Source organism: Bombyx mori, chromosome 14 (assembly GCF_030269925.1).
Source record: "Bombyx mori chromosome 14, ASM3026992v2".
NCBI lineage: Eukaryota > Metazoa > Arthropoda > Insecta > Lepidoptera > Bombycidae > Bombyx > Bombyx mori.
Genome location: NC_085120.1, coordinates 6,510,163 through 6,528,435, shown reverse-complemented (window position 1 = coordinate 6,528,435; position 18,273 = coordinate 6,510,163). Strand labels below are relative to the sequence as shown.

The 18,273-nt window shown below is 34.4% G+C and overlaps 2 protein-coding genes across 28 annotated transcripts; one reads left to right on the top strand and one right to left on the bottom strand.

The window, feature by feature from the left end:
* The first annotated feature begins 2,156 nt into the window (after window positions 1–2,156).
* On the top strand, window positions 2,157–14,742 carry LOC101741792 (SWI/SNF-related matrix-associated actin-dependent regulator of chromatin subfamily E member 1). Of its 27 annotated transcripts, none has more exons than XM_062672054.1 (15): window positions 2,157–2,315; window positions 3,175–3,249; window positions 3,971–4,015; window positions 4,511–4,644; window positions 4,787–4,990; window positions 6,247–6,328; window positions 6,896–7,000; window positions 7,399–7,532; window positions 8,442–8,582; window positions 9,235–9,366; window positions 10,458–10,635; window positions 11,561–11,686; window positions 12,070–12,147; window positions 12,802–12,981; window positions 13,382–14,742. In XM_062672054.1, exons 2-15 carry the CDS (start codon window positions 3,183–3,185, stop codon window positions 13,414–13,416), a joined length of 1,641 nt encoding a protein of 546 aa, XP_062528038.1. In that variant the 5' UTR covers window positions 2,157–2,315; window positions 3,175–3,182; the 3' UTR covers window positions 13,417–14,742. The 27 variants fall into 27 exon arrangements, with proteins under 27 accessions (XP_062528038.1, XP_012551406.2, XP_062528040.1 ...); XM_012695952.4 differs by having other exon boundaries at window positions 6,893–7,000; XM_062672056.1 differs by lacking the exon at window positions 6,247–6,328 and adding an exon at window positions 5,484–5,559.
* Window positions 14,467–17,970, bottom strand: LOC101741512 (RNA-binding protein 41). Its single transcript, XM_004922605.4, has 5 exons — window positions 17,803–17,970; window positions 17,436–17,708; window positions 16,176–16,746; window positions 15,853–16,000; window positions 14,467–14,683 (listed from the first exon to the last, which is right to left on the bottom strand). Exons 1-5 carry the CDS (start codon window positions 17,805–17,807, stop codon window positions 14,568–14,570), a joined length of 1,113 nt encoding a protein of 370 aa, XP_004922662.1. The 5' UTR covers window positions 17,808–17,970; the 3' UTR covers window positions 14,467–14,567.
* Window positions 17,971–18,273: the final 303 nt, after the last annotated feature.

Below are 18,273 nucleotides of genomic sequence, written 5' to 3'. Positions count from 1 at the left end.
AAGACCGCGTCTTAGGCAGTAGGCTACCATCCGATTATGTTTTATTGCCTTGCCTCTTCATGTCCCAAGATAAATTGTACGGGCATCTGCTCTGCAAGTGTCACGGAGATTTGTCTTCTCCGAGGGCATCCTTTTATCTTCAACCAGCTTGGATTCCATTCTAAACACTCATGCACACAATAAGCGCACGCTTCACGGAGCACATACCATTAGGGCTTAGCGTTTAGAATGAGGTAGGCATTTAGTTTTTATAGCCACCCACCTTGAGATATAGGTTCTAAGTTCTCAGTATAGTTACAACGGCTGCCCCACCCTTCAAACCGAAACGCATTACTGCTTCACGGCAGAAATAGGCAGGGCGGTGGTACCTACCCGCACGGACTTACAAGAGGTCCTACCACCAGTAAAAGTAGTTATAACAATGTTGCATGATTAAATTCACTCAAGATGAAAATGTCTTTAATAGCCTCTAGATAATAAGGAGCCTCTAGGATCTTAATAACGAGTTTTTAGTTAAAATACGTTTAGATTTAGTCTTATAATGGAAACGTTAAAAAAGCGATTGATTTATGTAGATTATGTAAATCGTTACCAGTTTTCCATCGATGGACGTCGCCAACGATCTACCTCGTGTGTGCTTAGTGCGAGGGTTTTAACTGCTCGATCGCGTAGAAATTAAATCAAATTTGTATGGAGTTGGAACAGCTTCCCTTCGTACGCCGCCTCTAGCGAAGAAGAACTGAAGACAGAGCCGAGTTGGACCATCTGAATTAAAACAATAGTACACAATTATATAATTGGGCTGTGAGGTCGTCCACCCATCTAAGCAATAAAAAAAACCACAGTCTCGATCAGCGTGTTTGTCCCGCACTAGTGAATCTGAATACTCTGTTTCCAAAGCCGCAGACATAAGTCATACACAATACGTAGCCTTAGTTTATACATGTACAGATAGGCTCAAACAATGAAACCTGGTAACATGACAATTAGCATTATTATCATCTACTAATTTCGCAATGTCAAGCCACACCTATCTCGGAATAATATTAAAAGGTACCCTAGCTTCATATGCTAGATAGCTTTTATCGAATCCATGAATGCTCACTTGCACTCCGCCCATAGTCAAAACAGCCCTTCGTTGTGAATGAGTTTATATGACCATTGCATGTATTTATAATGTATTTTGGTGTGACTTAAATAACATTTAATTTTTTAATAAATTAATTTAAAAATTTGTTCAGTGCGCTTTGAAGAAACTAACTGCATTCTAGCAGTTATTATCTTTATGTATTTACCATTAGCGTAGGTATTGCTCTAATGTAAATTGTGTGTGACGATAGCAACAATAATCATCAAGGGCGTTATTTGCAAGTAAAAAAAAAGAAGACAATGTAACGTTTTTTCATAACAACAACGCGATCCGATTACCCCCTTTATCGTGTATCGTTGTGTTGGCATTTTATCTTCCAAACCAGCTTCTTTCTTCTTCTTCTTTTTTTTTTAAATCTGACATTTGTTTTCTTAATGTTTATTTATGGCCAATAGTTACATTCTCTTTTATCTTAGTTTAATTTAAAAGATTTCTACATACAGAGTATATAAAAGCTTCTATTATTCCGTTATATGAAAAATGCTGTGCGATATGAGATTAACTTCATTAATTTGAGTCTTCAATCAATTGGGATGAAATTAAAAGAGACGACATGAAATGGGATAAAAAAAAGTAAAGTCTCCGTAAAATACAGTTTTTTTAGGATTGAGAGATTACTGGTGGCCCGGAGGCCTTTTCAATTTCGCCAGGACAGATCGGCGAGCAAACACTCAGCCAGGATTTGCTAACAACTGCCCGAGCGCCTCCAAAGAGACCTAACAACCCACGAGCAGCAAAATAGTGGTTATTTACTGAAAGTTCGGTGGATTTTTTCGAAAAACCAGAGATGCCACGTTCGGTGGCTTGTGTTTAATTTTCCCACATTTGTACATACACTTTCACTAATGCCAAATAGTTAACAAATCACAATTTTTACACAATTAAACGCGAAGAGATCCAAAATCAACATTTTAAAACGACCTTAGAATGAACGTACAATTTAATAATCGACTAACAAAACTATGTGTTACATTTGATACCATAAATTGCTCTACTCTAATCTACGTTGACAACGTCAATTGTCATTTGGTTCAATTAAATTAAAAATGGAATGAAAGATGGAGATTGAAATAGGCCCGTTAGTATTTTAATGAAAAAGACGCGTTGCCATTATCGAGCCTTTTAAAAATTAAACCAAGCTTGAACTTTCAATAAAAGCGATAAGGTAGTACGATACATCATTTATTAAGTTTTAACTTACTTTACTCTTTGGTTTTTACTAAATAAGTAAGTAAGTAATATGGTTGCATAAAACTTTATTTTTATAAACAATGTATCTTGATAGCGGATTTGTTCGTATTACAACAAAAAAGTAAACAGACTTACAAAATAATTGTTGCATTATTTCCAAGCAATTTCATTCAAAAAAATTAAACATTTTAAGTTATCTTTAAATTCAAATACATCCGTACTGTTGGCATTTTCATTAAGATGTTTAACAATGCAAACACAGCGTGATCATAGCCTCTTTATATTAGCCTATCCAAATAAGACTCCAATTTAATCATTTGTAATATTAGTCATTCAGCCTCCCTTCAACAAAGTGGTTATAAAATGAAGCGAATAAAAAAGAACTGACTTTCAATATCGACGTCGTCTCTTGTTTTTTTCAGTTTTGTGATTTCCACCTATAACATTTTAATTAAAAGTATTAAGTACAGATTAAGGATATATTTTTGTTTGTTTTCCCAAACACCTTATGTAGACTAGAAATCATTAAATGAAACTTAATAAAATGCAAACGAGGGGATTGAAATTAAATTGCCATAACTGCAATACATTTTTTAAATAATCCCCATTATACAGCTGGTGTTCTTTCTGTAATTATATACATCCCAAAAATTTGAACAAGAAGTGCTTGTGAAGTAGTTTCACCAGTATTGAGTTTGTAATGGTGTGAGACTTGTTTTATAAAATGTATAATATGACTATGACACTAGCTCATAAACTATGAGTACAAAAAATAAAGAATGATAAGCCAATAAATATGCTTGTTTTGGAATAAATTCAAAATTTGGTTTCAGGTGTGCCAATGGCTACACAAAACAATTACAAACAAAACACTTCGATGTCAATGCCCAGTCCTCAGAGCAATCCGCGTTTGTATTACCAACTATAATCACAAAAAATTTAAATATATATTTTATTAAATTTTAAATATTATTAATGTAGTGAATGTTGACTGCCATTGAATTTGTAATGATATGTTCTAAACAGCTAATTTTATTTAAAAACTAGATAATACTAATCTTTTAAAAATGTTTCCTTTTATATAAACTTTGTTGGATTTTCTCTTAATTTAAGTCTGATCTGATTTAAATGTTTCCTGAGACCTCTTCATATTTACATTGATATGCTGTGAGTTTTCTTGCAGCAAAATAATGGAGGGACAAGATGGCAATCAACACATTACACTGTATATTTTAAATTATAAATTAGTAAGAAATAAGTTAGTAATAAGCTAATGTAATGATAGCAGTGCTAATTACGTTTAGATTTTTTTAATAAAATATTAATGGCAATAGTTATAGTATTTTATCAAATAGATTGTTTATTGTTAGTAAGAATGTTGTTAGATACTAACTTCATTAACATGTGAAGTTGTCGCCATTGCAAGCTTGGCAGTGCTGAGAACTGTACCTGATATAGCTGGTATCTAACTGCATTTAAACTTTTTACTTAGAGCATGACTCCCATATCTTAGCTTTTAAGCTACAGTAACAAAACTTATTTTTTTCTTACTTTAATTTTATCCTAATGCATTTTAGACTTACATTCCATTATGTTGGTTTTGTTTCATGTTTTGTTATAATGATACAGACTACATGATTGCGGGCCCCCCAATGAGTTTCGGCATGATGAAAGGTAATGCCACAATCTAAATTGACTTTCTATTCAAAATTTTGTATCACACACCCATTTTCGTTTCAAAACTTAGGTATTTCTGTGGGGTTATTAAAAAAGATAATTGCACAAAATTTTTCTCTTCTCTCAACGACACAAGCCATCACCTCTTTAGTCTTTCGCTAATTAAAGCCTACTAAAAAATTTACAGCTAGATTGCTCGCAAATAACTTTCTTAACGTTTATTTTTTAATTTTTCTAGATGTTTTAGTGCATATTTGAATTTTTGTTGGCTCCCCTCCCGTCCTGCTCCTTTACGCTTTTTGTTTTTTTTTTCTTTCATTGTATTGCCGCCCGCTGCTTGGCTTGAAGGCGGTATGAATGCACCGTCGCCGCACCATAACCAATATCAGTACCACCCGCAATACCAAGGTGGGGGGGGCATGGTTCACCCGGGTCCCCCGGGGGGCTACGGCCCGTGGCACGCCCCCCAGCAACAGGGCCGTTTCGCTGCAGAGGGCGCCCGCCGCGCGGCCTCCGCCTCACAGCCCTCACAAGGTGCCAAAGATGATAAGACAAGTCCATTTGTATCCACCGTACATTCACATCCTGGATTCCAACCTCAGAAAATCGGGAAAGGTGCTGGTGTTGTAAGTATAATCTGTATCACTATTTGTTACTGTATTCAAAATACACTTTACATTAATACAAAAAGCCACAAATACCAAAAACTGTCTTAACTTATAAAATTTTTGTTTCCTATATAACAAACCATATTTATTACTACCCCAGGGAGCCGGACTACCAAAGCCACCAAAACCTCCAGAAAAACCTCTCATGCCGTACATGAGGTACTCACGCCGTGTATGGGACAGTGTAAAAGCAGCACATCCAGACCTCAAACTATGGGAAATTGGACGTATAATAGGCGGCATGTGGAGGGACCTGCCTGAATCTGAGAAAGCTGGGTTTGTCGATGAATATGAAGCTGAAAAGGTATGAGAGGCTGTCTGCTGATGCAAAATCTATACTTCTATACTTAATATACACTACAGTGGTTTTTACGGATGTTCCATTATAACTACTGAACCATGCATCCGATTGACTTGAAACTTAGTATCCATGTAGAAAATACATGTACTTAATAGATGGGCTAATATTTATATGAGTGTTGGACTCCCTACACCAGTTGTGGGGGTGTTGACGATGAGAATCTTTATGGGGGTGAGAAATAATAATGTTTATTTTAAATGCCCAGAGAAGCAGACGGGCACAGCTAGTAACATATAAAAATGCTTAAAGAAACAAATTGCAATTTCTGTGTACAATTATACATTTAAAATAATGTTTTTTATTTATTTTATTAACTATTGCTGCTAAATACTGAGAGCAAGTATTGGATCTCTATGATGTAAACGAAACTCTCAGCCCATAGATATGATAGATGTATGTAAAGACAGATAATATAAAGTAAAACATTTGAATTCAGGCGCAGTATACAGAATTGTTGAAAGCTTACCAATCATCACCTGCGTACTTACAGTGGCTGGCCCACAAAAACCGAGGTATTGTGCCTCATAAACTGAACATAAGGGCATTGTGTACACAGCATCACAACCAAAGCTTGATTTAACACCAAAGTTTAGCTGGGTTTTCTCGAAATTACTGTTTATATGTGTTTATGGAAACGCTTCAACAAAAGTAGGAGATAATCTTTAATGTGATTTATTTACGTACATGTGAGTCTCATATTTTGATACTTGCATGGTAAAAAAGAAGTAAACACATTTAAACAGTTGAATGTTTGTATTCATATGTATTGTTCCCATTTTAAAAATAATAATATCACACTGAATTTCTTTAGCCGTTGACTTTGGTCAGTATAAAAAATACATGTACTAAAAGATATTAAGAAATTCAGCATTGTCATTGTATACAATACATTATGTTGATAAGCATATATTTGAATGATGGAAATTAATTGACTTAAAAAAATATATGAAAGCTTAAAGTTAGAGATGATTTATTTAAAAAAAAAATTTACAGCTTTGAAAAAAGGGAAGCAGCTTCGCTTATAACTCCAAGAAGATCTCTAATAGACTGATATTTATTCATAATATTAAAGTCACTTGATTTCCATCTGCACATTGTGACTAACACCGATACACCACATTTTAAGGGTATATTTGTTCACATGCACCATCCATATAATCGCACGTTCGGGGCGCACTTGTCACACGAAACGACACTAGTCCGAATATGAGAAAAGCTTGAAGGCGTACCACAATTCTCCCGCGTACCTCGCTTACATTGCAGCCAAAAATAAAGCCGTAGGTAAGGGGATGCATGATTTAACTGATTATAGTTTTTTGAATCGGCTTTGATGTGAAAAATATATATATTTCCTAATGTTAATTCAGAATCTAAGAAAAATGGTTCAAGTAAAGCATGTTTATAGCAGATCTTAAATTAATACTGGTATCGGCAGAATTTAATTAATTGATGAGTTTATCTTCCTCCAATATATGATAATAGTAGAAGATAAATTATACTCACTCAGCTAGCTGTTATTAACTAATTTGCACAATCTGGTTTGGTAGTTACAATTGTTTTCAAGATCTGTATTTGTATATTTTTTTAGACATTATAGGCAGATGATCATTCGGCTCACCTGATAGTAAATAGTCACCATCGTTCATCGACATCAACAATGCCAGGAACACAACAAGCCATTATCTACTGTTTGCTTCAATTCATTGAATGTCATTGTAAGGGAAAGTCTCATAATATAATGGGTTTTTTTTCTCAATGTGGCGTCTTTCTCAACACTGCACTGTAATAAATCATATCTATGCTAAAGTTTAATCAAAGGTAAATCATTAACACATGTTGCATTAGTAGTAGGTAACTTGGAAGAAGAGACCTCCACTAAAAAGGGCAGTTCACAGAAAGAGCAACAACAGCAAGACAGACGAATTGACATACAACCAGCTGAAGATGAGGAAGGTATGTGATAAATAAAACACAAAAAAAAATGTTGTTAAAGAATCCGATACAAATGACTACCCTTTTTAAGTTTTATCACTATTTTTTGTCTCTGATAATACAAGGTATAGTTTTTCGTCATTATCATCATTCAATTCCTGGCTAGGAAATATACTTAATCTAATGATACAAACTCGTTCACTTCAAAATAGTTTGGAGGTATCAACAAAAGGAAGATTTACCGATTACCGGTTAAAAATGCTCGGTAGAGCCACGGTCTCAATGTTCGGAACTATTATCCAAGCAATCTTGAAAATTTAGTCGGCACGATTTAGGCTTTATCAAATATGCGTGTTTATAACATGTTCTATGATAGCTACCGCTCCGAGAATATATTTTAATGTTATGTTTATTTACAGATCAAGACGAAGGTCTATCTGTGAAGCATGTGGCATACGCTCGCTATTTACGAAATCATCGTCTCATCAACGAAATATTCTCAGACACTGTGGTGCCGGATGTGCGGTCGGTCGTCACCACCGCTAGGATGCAGGTAAATTATAGAAGAATAAAAGCTTTCACTTTACCTGGTTTACTTCACAAACCATATCGACGCTTGAAAGGCAAACGTGACTAAGCGACAATGCGTGAACCTTACAGTAGACTAATTTAAAGTTGAAATACCTGAAAAAAACTATTATAACGAATCTAGCTGTAGGATTGAAATGATTTTAATAGACCTAGAAATATATTATTATATTTTTTGCGCATCGAATGTGGTTATTGCCTATCATTTATGTAAAAAGCAGTTATTGTCGGTTAGTCACGTTTGCCTTTCAAGCGTCGATATGCGATTGGTCATAAGAAAACTGACCCCTTTTAATTTGTGTGTACGAGTACTTCGTCTATACTATGAACAAGCTTGGGAACTAAGATACATATTGAAAAAACGCACTTGGTTGACAAAATAGTAAGGGGGAAAACGCTGCAGCATCCATGTACCAAACGACAAGCGAAAAATTTTTAATCTACGGAAAGAGACCGGAGAAGTATAACATCTCTACAAGAACTCTTAAAAACAAAATCCAACAATAAGTTTGTCAACAAATGCTGTTTATACCAAGATTAAATTAATTTTAAAGTTCATTCAAAGTGTAAAAGCTTATTTTGATATGTGCCTTCTTGTAGTGTCAGAGACTTAGAGAGTAGCTTGGAATACTTCATTGTATTGTAACATATGAGTATAAATGTAATAAAATATAGCTATATTGTAACTATACTTGAGACCTTAGATCTTGTATCTCAAGGTGGTGGCGCATTTACGTTGTGAATGACTATGGAATCCAGTAACCACTTAACACCAGGTGGGCTGTGAGCTCGTCCATCCATCTAAGCAATAAATAAAAAAATTGCTACGTATAAATGAAAAAACATATCACAATAACTAAATTATGACTCACAGATATTGAAAAAACAAGTGCAGTCCTTAACGATGCACCAGAAGAAGCTGGAAGATGAATTGCAACAGATTGAAGAGAAGTTCGAAGCCAAGAAACGCAAGTTTATTGAGAGCAGCGAAGCATTCCAAGAGGAACTCAAGAAGGTACCTAGGATTTATTTCAAAAATCGATTTTATCATTATGTATGTTTAAATTTTTCAAGCATCACTTAGATATTATAGTACTTAAGTATTATCCCATATACCATTCTTAAAGTCCCTAATGGAAATCTAAGCAAGTATGAACTGTTACCATTATGCAGTCTCCGAAGTAATTTTGTAATCTTTCCCAGTTTGTGGGGTTGGGACAGTTTGAAAGTTTGACCTCCATGTCTACGTCCATTGATAATATCAGCGTGTAAGCACTTACCCATGTTAGCTAGTTATTAAAAAATAGTAAAAAGTAGTTTTTTACTGATGGTAGGATCTCTTGTGAGTCCGCACGGCTAGTTACCGCTGCCCTGCTTATTTCTGCCACGAAGCAGTAATGCGTTTCGGCTTGAAGGGAGGGGCAGCCGTTGTAACTATACTTGAGACCTTAGAACTTATATCTCAAAGCTTGTGGCGAATTTACGTTTTAGATGTTTATGGGCTCCAGTAACCACTTAACACCAGGTGGGCTGTGAGCTCGTCCACACGTCAAAGCAATAAAAAAAAAAGGAAACTAGTAATTTTGTCTTATTTAATGTGAATTTATTAAATGCTCCGGTATTCATTTTAGTTTTGGAAAATGAAATAATGTTAATATTTTTTCCAGCACTGCAGGCCGGCTGTGGACGAGGACACATTCCAGCGCATGGTGGAGCGAGCTCTGGAGCAGATGCGTCGCGGGATCAACCCCACCTCGCAGTCGCTCAGCGCCGTCGCTCACGCCGAGAAGAAAGACGAGGTATGCTTCATTCGAAAATTGATTGATCGATTGAAAAATCTTTATTGCACAAAAACATTATACAAAGGCGAACTTAACGGCAGACAGGCATTCTCTTCCAGTTAACCCTCGTTGATGAAGTGAGGTGCTTTTAGGTACCCCAAGCACCGCTCACCGTTCTCGTCGAACCCGTCGCGACGTGTTCGGGTTCGACGAGTAAATTAACCCTCAGACACAGCCCACTGAGTTTCTCGCCGGATCTTCTTAGTGGTTCGGGTTTCCGATCCGGTGGTAGATTCTGCGAAGCACGGCTCTTGCTAGGGTTCGTGTTAGCAACGTCGTCAGGTTTGAGCCCCGTGAGCTCACCACTAGTTAAGGTTCCGCTGATATAGCCTCTCAAGGCTATCTGCTTAGGTAGGAAAAAAAAAAGATGAAGTGAAAGATTCAAGAAGTGCATAGCTGTGATAAAGTTAATACATAGCGATAATTTAAAGCACTAGTAGACATGAGTGAAAATAAATATTTATAATTACTTTTCCAAAATAAATAAATACATAGATAAGAAATACATATAAAATAAAATAAATTATTATATATCAATCAGTGTTTTGAAAAAGAGATAATGTACTATCGCTTTCAAAATACCTATCGACTGAACATGCTTCACGGAAATATATGTAATAAGTATAATATACAACAAACATTTTTCCCTGCAAAGTCTACTGATTTACCAAATAATATTATTTGCCAAAAGGACTTTAGAACATACATTATTATCCAACATTTTTAAATTTTATTTTAATGTATTTTTTATTTTATTTTAATGTATTTTTTATTTTATTTTTAAGCAAAGGCTTGGCTCTGCCCCTGACATTGCTGACGTCCATTAGGGATGGTAACCGCTTACCATCAGGTGGGCCGTATGCTCACTGCATGCAAAGGCAATAAAAAAATTATTAAAAACTTGTCTTTGTTAACTCAAAAAACAATGTAAAATAGATCCCCATAGAGAGGTGGTACCCATCATTTTACAACATTTGCAACAATGTAAATAAATATAAAACTATGTCTTATTTGTTAAAGAATAATAAATAAATAAAATTGATACACAGCCGATGGACCAAGATCAAAATCCAAGTAAACCAGAAACAAACGGACCTCATCCTCCCACTCAAGTGGATAAAGTGTCTACCAGTGACGTGAAGCCTGATTCCATAGCAACTGACATAAAAGTCGAGGAGCCAAGAGAAAAGGAACCTGAAAATGGACCAAGCCAGGCAGATGACGAGGGTGAGACTGAAAACATAATAATAAGAAACTATACTAAATACTGTTACAGATCGACACCGCACAACATGTAATATTAGTTTAAGAATACACAAAATAATTGAAACTTTTAGGGGGCTTTTATACTACAAGATCCTACAAGATGTTCAGTTATTAACTAAACATAGTGTGTAAAATTTTAAATTATTAAGTCAATAATTATTTATCATACAGTATGATGTAGGCAGGATTCTGTTCCAAACTGTTTCGTTTAATATTTTATTTGTAATTTTTATAAAAAAATGTAAATGTCCTTGTAAAAGAGAAAAACAAAAAAATGAGTTATGGTACTTTAAAAAAAATGATTGATGGAATATTGTAAATCAAATTCGAAGTGTTTATATTCAAGACTAGCGACCCGCCCTCGCTTCGCTTCGGAAACATTAAAACACACATGAAACCAAAAAAAATATTAAAAAAAAAATAAAAAAAAGTAGCCTATGTTCATCAGGGACAATGTCGGCTTCTAATGGAAAAAGAATTTTTCAAATCGGTCCAGTAGTTTCGGAGCCTATTCGAAACAAACAAACAAACAAATCTTTCCTCTTTATAATATTAGTATAGATAGGTCTTTACAAGTACTTTCTATTGTCATAACTTTACCACCAATTATCGCGCAGTGTTTTTTGGCCGAATCTTCCCAGGACTATCCTAGTGATAAGACCTTTTATCTTTGACATTCAGCAATCATATGTTTTGATGACATTTAAATTGTAATAAATTGTTTAAATATTGAGTTCACACACACACAGTCACACATACACCCAATATTCCACGACATTTGACTACTGTAGAGTACCAATATTTTTTTGTTTCAAAAACATTGAGATACTTGGTTAAGGACGGGGTAGGGAGTGATTAAAAAATGTAAAGTATTTTTTATGTGCAGGAGATCGTAAAGAAGAAAAACCAGTAGAGGTAAAAATGGAGAACAAGGAAAGCATTCCACCCGCTCCCGCCCCGCAGCATCCCCCGCCCGCGCACCCTCCGCACATGACCTCGCCTCCACACCACGGTAACTAATTTTCACACGAAAAACTCGAAAATGTTGATGTTCTATTGTTAAACCACTGATTTTGTTATTAACTACTAGCTGATCCGGCAGACTTCGTAGTGCCTCAATTGATAAATAAAAGACCTAAGCTTTTGTATAAAATAAACTTAAAAAAAAACAAAAGGAAACTGTCAGACGGGGACACATGGAAGCAAAAACAAAATGTTTGTTTTAATATAATTCCGAGCATTTTCATGTTTATTCACCTTTTAAACCTTCTCTGGACTTCCACAAATAATTCAAGACCAAAATTAGCCAAATCGGTCCAGCTGATCTCGAGTTTTAGCGAGACTAGCGGACAGAAATTCATTTTTATATTATTAATAACTATACGTTTAATACAGCAATGATGATGGCGTCGAATCCTACAACTGCTCCGCATCCTGGCCCGCCAGCTCACGGGGGTCCTCCACCGCCAACAGGTGCCATATTGTACTATAAACTCACTCGTGACTAACATATTCTCACATCAATCGAGCACTTTGGTCGCTGTCCATTCTCACGTCTTTCTATCATCACGGTGTAAATATGGTATTCACATTTATAAGGGAGTTTTAATGCGCACAAATATATTGCGGGTAGCACTCTGGAGTCACAGCTGTGGTTCATAAAACATGCTTCATGATGATGGTCGTTTGTCTTAACGGTATGCAATGGAAAAGCTAATCTGAATTGTTCTTAAGAAACCAATGGTGCTATACAAATTTCGTAGATACAAGAGACAACAAATATCATGAGTATTCGTAATGTTCATAGAAACATTAATTTAAAATTTAGGTTTGCTCGATGAACCAAATAATCTATAATAGTTTTCAGTGATTTACTAATTAATATGCCTTGTATCTATGTTTTATTAAAAATATTATACAAATAAAATAGATATGTCAGTATTATGGACGACTAATAGTGGGCACTCATTTTTTTCTAAAAAACTGAAGGATATTTCATTTAATAGAAAATCACACAAGATCGGTCGGATGCTAGGTTAAAATCTCAGATAAAGAACGTTGTGAGCCACACTAAGACTGGTGTAATCGGAGTCGTGTTATCACAATAAGTATGAAATGTACGCGCAGTGGGGGCGTACGGCGCCCCGTACGGCGGCCGGTACTACGGCGGGTACGGGGGCGGGTTCCCCGGTGCCTACCCCCCGCACCCCCCACACCCGCCGCACCCATACTACCCCGCCGCCGCCCCGCCCGAACACTACGCGCATCTACCGCACCACGCGCCTCCACAGCATCACGACGTCAAACGTGAGTACTGTACCAGGTAGGCGTCGAATACACGAGATGCCCTAGTGACATCGAGCGGACTATGGTTAGAGGAGATCATGATAACTTTCTGCCATGACGTCAATAAACGGATAAATATACATCTAAACCAAAAGGTAACATAGAAAAGTGATCAATAATACTGCGGCACTTTTTCACACGTATTTGGTTGTAAATATGCATGCTCATTTTTTTTAATCATTCACATGAAAATAAACACTTGTTGGGTCTTAATTCATATCCGTTTGCATGGGTGACTAACGATTTTGTTTTTGTTATGTAACAGTAATACAGAAATGGTTGCGTTCATGTCGTGTTATTTCGTCTGTGTTTAATCTTTACTGAGTTAAGCAATGATTTGATTAAATGATTTGTTTCACAGAGGAGGAGCCACAGCCTAAGAAAGAGAATGAATGATCGTCGCCTAAACGCGTCGTCAAAAGACGACGCAAGCCTTCCCCGAAGGACAACACTCAGTGAACAGACTATAGTGAAAAATTATACTGAGTGATCAATATTTTGACTATCGAAGTTGATGTACCTTTATATTGAAAAAGTGAGGAGAGGGACCTAACAATCTTTTATAACGGAGACACAGTTCATAATTTCATTTAGATTACTTTTTACACAAAATCAAATTTTTATTCTTCAAATTCAAAAGTTAAAATGATTGTATTACAAATCGAATTAGGATAGAATTATTGAATAAGGATTAAAGTGTAACATACATGATGGGAATGTTCTCAGTATTTTTATATGTCAACGTTTTGATTAAAATCGCAAGAACCCATATAAGTTTATAATAAAGTGTAGTTTAAATGCACCATTTGTGTATAGTACTCGTTAAGACGAATCTAATGAGTCGAATATATAGAAGTCGTGGCTTAAAGGTTAAGAAGCCTTGTGTACTCGTATCAAAGGATGCGACAGTGCCAGTGTTCCAATCCTGTAGGTATGTAGGTAGGTACAAATGAAAATTTATAGAATTAGAGATCGTAAGGCGTATTCTAACACTGCACAGCTGAGTACTACTATCCTGTCTGTTTGCAATCATGAACATTGGTTTCGGTTCATCTATTCCAGTTTGAATATTTTTTTTTATTGCTTAGATTCATATTTTGATGGTCAAGGGTTGCGAGTATCTCTTAATACCTGGTAGACTGTAAGCCTGTGTACTTGTATATGCAAAAAATATAAAAAAGAGGTTAACAGTAATTTAACTTTCCAGGTTCACCATATTTTTATTATTATAAAAATTACATAACTTGGTTGTTGTAAGTGGATGTAGATTATATTAGTGCTTTAATTTAGAAAAAAAGGTGGAATTTTGCTTCTCTCAAAAACATGCTGTGTATGTATTATTTTTTTGCCCTGAAATGTTATTTATTTTTTGGCGAAACATTAGATTGGTAGCCCTAAGTTAGTATAAAGGAAATTCTTAAATTTAAAAGATAGAATAGAAAACAATTAGAACGTCATAGACAATTTATTTACGGTTACATAATATAATAGAGTAAACTTAACTAGTAAATAATATCACTTTAAATTAATTATAATGATTATGTTTCTTAACGCTCGTGGCGCTGTACCCTGTTGGTATTTCGTCCGAATTGTGCTATGATGGGACGACCACATACAATTGTACCATTTATTTCTGTTAGCGCCTGTATAGCTAAGTTCTCATCTGGAATAAATAAACACAGTGAAAAATATGTGTTAATTAAATACATTGAACTACTTTAATTCCTCATTCATTTTTAACAACAAACTCCACTTCAAGAACTCTATTTTATAGGCAGTAAGCAGTGTGGTACCTATGTAAACCAGTCCTAAATGTTTTGTTACTAAAATGTACTTAATGGTTAACATAATAATATTTTGATTTACATAGACTCATAGAAACTCACATCCTACCTGGTGTTAGGTGGTTACTGGGCTTTATTAGAGTACATTAAGAAGAAGAAGCATAATTTTGCAATCTTATATTTAATTAACCTTGGATGAATATTTGTGGTCAAATCTTACAATAAATTTAAACTGCTTTCTTTTCTAATGGAGTTGAATTTTACATGCCTGTTAAGTTTCGACAATACTGCCTGCCTATACTGCCTAGTTATGGTAAACATGTCTTGAATAGACTTCAGCATAAACTCCAGATAGGTATAGGAACTGAACTGTTAACAGCATGAACATGAAATTTTGGGTACAGTTTGCCATGATAGGCAGTTTTAATAAAAAAAAATTTTTTTTTAATTAATTTAAATGATTTGGCTCCAACGCCTTTGGCATTGATTTTGCCAATGTCAAAGTATTTACAAAAATGACAGGTGCTTAGAGAGGGAAAAAATTAAATCTAAATACAAATAAATTTGGTCAGTTTTTCCATACGCGAATCTGTGGTTTTAAGAACAGCACAAATATATGTTAGACTAACTACTTTCGAGATAAATATTATTAGCAGATAAAAATGTACAGAGTATTTACATGTTTAGAATAGACTCAAGTTAATAAACAATTAATATTAATAGACCGGGGAATGTTATTGGGAAGGATATCATAAAGAGGGGATACGATGTTGGGGTAGTCGAAGAAAATGTGATCCAGGGTACCCTACCAAGATGTGATTGCTGCAAAGTTTGAATCCTGACCAGGGAACTTCTCAATGGTTGGTAGTACAGGTTTTTTTTTTGGATGCATAGCCAAAGACAATTTCACAACAAGCTTCATATTATTATGAATTATAATAAATTGATGGATTTAATCATAAAGTTAAAATAAAAAGTACTAACTGACCTAAATAAAGACAAAAGTACTTCGTTTGTATCTTTACATAAATTAGAGATATAAGCTTACTTTGGAATCGCACAAAAGCTTGCCCTCTCATTCGACCAGTCATAAGTCGAACATCAATAGGCCCACCGTTGTCCAATACAAACTGATTGAAGAGCACAGACAATTGTTGTTGTGTCACCGTTGGTGCTATATTCTTCAAATATAAAACCTGTAAATGTATCATTCACTAATTAATCTCCTAAAATAATTACTATCCAATTCTTTTGCTTTTAATTTTCTGAATTATTTCAAATTGAATGGGTGAATTCTATGTCTCATGAAATTTAGTTTTTAAATATAATAAATTCAATAGTGTATAACAAAATACAAATATAAACAAATACCTTTGAAGGTGTACCAGGTTCATAATCTTTAAATCTATCAATTTTCTTGATATCATCTATACTCATTTTTGTGCCCTCAAGCAATTGTGCCTCTGCATTGTTTATAGGCACTACAATATTGACTGCTCTGTACTCGTCTTCACTATTTTCTGAAGAATCCATTGGCTCTAATCTTACGATTTTATTATTTTTAATAGTATATAATGTCTTTTTTACTGGTCCAATGAGTTTATCTTTATTTCTTTCTGGATCACTTATCTTATGTTGCAGTTCTTTAACATCCCAAAGGCTGCCTGGACGATTTACTGGTTTTCTATTTGAGTTATCAAGTATAACTGTGTTATTCTGAGATAAAATTCTTTCTTTTTTACGTTCTAAACGTCGTAATAGTTTTCTTCTTTTGCTCAAAGGTAAAATGTCGTCCTTAAGATGCGCAAAGAGACAATTCTCTAAAGTTTTTATATCATTCATAGGATGTCCATCACAATATGTGTTTTTAGGTATGTTTCTCTCTAAATTCTTTATTGATACATCAGTTTTAGATGTAGAAGGTTGATTATTTTGTTGTTTTCTAAAATTATAATTATTTAAATTGTATTAAAGTAAATGCAGCACCCATTCTTTATTGCAATTGAAGATGTTTAGTTTTATTGATGATAAACTAATAAATAAGGTAATACATGCTGAACTATTTCAGTGTCAAGTTGGCCAATTTAGGTATAAAAACATGTTACCTAGTTTTGAAAGTAATAGAGTCAGAACTCAAACCTAGAATTCAAGAACTATTAGTGGTGGTTGGTCAGGCACCCTAGTATCACCTTTATTGTAAACACTATAGTTGACAAGTTACAACTATGATTTATGTTTTAAAGGTGAAAATTGTTCTAAAAACCCATTAAATAATAGTGGTTATAATGTAGGTAGATGTGAAAGATCAAAAACATTATCTATGATAATGAATACACTTCCAATAATAATCAAGTAAATAATAATACTAAATAATAAAAATGCATACTTATGATACTCATACCAGAGCTGTATAATAGGTAGTAACCTGCTTTTTCCAAACAATGTTATAGGATTAAATTTATCAACATAATATATGTACTCAATTCAGTTACCAAATATTTTATGATAACGCCAAACTTTATTATTGTTATGAATATTCAAGTACCTACCTACAAGGAAACCAATTCTACCAGATTGGACACCCCAATAACTTAAGACTGTTTATTTAGTGTTAAATTAAAAACGACTCACACTTGCTCTTTAAGATTTTGTATTCTTGTGTAAATATAATGCAATTTTTGCTTTAACACACCCGTCTCAACTTTATTTTGCTGATTTAATTTACCACATTCATTCTCTTGATATAGTTTGATCTCGTCAGTAGTCAAACCCGCTTTTTTCAGTAACTCTAAATGCCGCACTTCTTCCTCTGCCCGACTGAATTCTTCGATAGAAGACAATCCATATTTAGTAAAAGGTAATACCTCAGATTTCTTCTCAAACTCTTTTGGTAGAGTATTGGAACTAGGAATTAAGACACAATAGCGATACAGAAAAGAATATAAGCAACAACAAGATGAAACGAAAAATTGTCGTTCTCAATTAGTTCAGCACTTACCACATCTATAAATTGATCTAATTTAAAATAAAACTAGGTATTAATAATGTAAATTTCTATTGTTGTTTTAATGGTAGGCAATATTTATAGACAACATTTGTCTAATTTAAGTAATTTTTTTTAAAAGTGTTTTATGGCCTGGCAACTAACACCTTTAGGTCACGTCTTATTTTAATTTATATTTTTATTTTTATGAAAAATACATACCATGGAGTGAAATGAAATGAAATGAAGATGATTAATTTAAGACATTAATCAACTGGGATGAAATTAAATGAAGTGAGGTGAGATGATATGGGATGAAATAATATAATCTCAGTAAAATTGTGGTCATTTACTGAAATTTTTTCAGTGGACTTTTTGGAGCATCCCGGGAAGTTACGTCCAGTGGCTTTGTTACATTTTCCCACATTTGTGCACTTTCACAGATGTTAAACAGTTAATAAACTACCGCTATTACACATTTAATTC

What these genes read in the sequence shown, in the direction of transcription:
- LOC101741792 (XM_012695939.4), top strand. Translation starts at nt 3,183, where the DNA reads ATGGCTACACAAAACAATTACAAACAAAACACTTCGATGTCAATGCCC. An exon ending in TCGGGAAAGGTGCTGGTGTT is followed by an intron (nt 4,645 to 4,786) that starts GTAAGTATAATC and finishes TTACTACCCCAG; the next exon opens with GGAGCCGGACTACCAAAGCC. An exon ending in TCACCACCGCTAGGATGCAG is followed by an intron (nt 7,533 to 8,441) that starts GTAAATTATAGA and finishes TATGACTCACAG; the next exon opens with ATATTGAAAAAACAAGTGCA.
- LOC101741512 (XM_004922605.4), bottom strand. An exon ending in CAAAATCTTAAAGAGCAAGT is followed by an intron (nt 16,747 to 17,435) that starts GTGAGTCGTTTT and finishes TTATAATTTTAG; the next exon opens with AAAACAACAAAATAATCAAC. An exon ending in AACCTGGTACACCTTCAAAG is followed by an intron (nt 16,001 to 16,175) that starts GTATTTGTTTAT and finishes ATACATTTACAG; the next exon opens with GTTTTATATTTGAAGAATAT.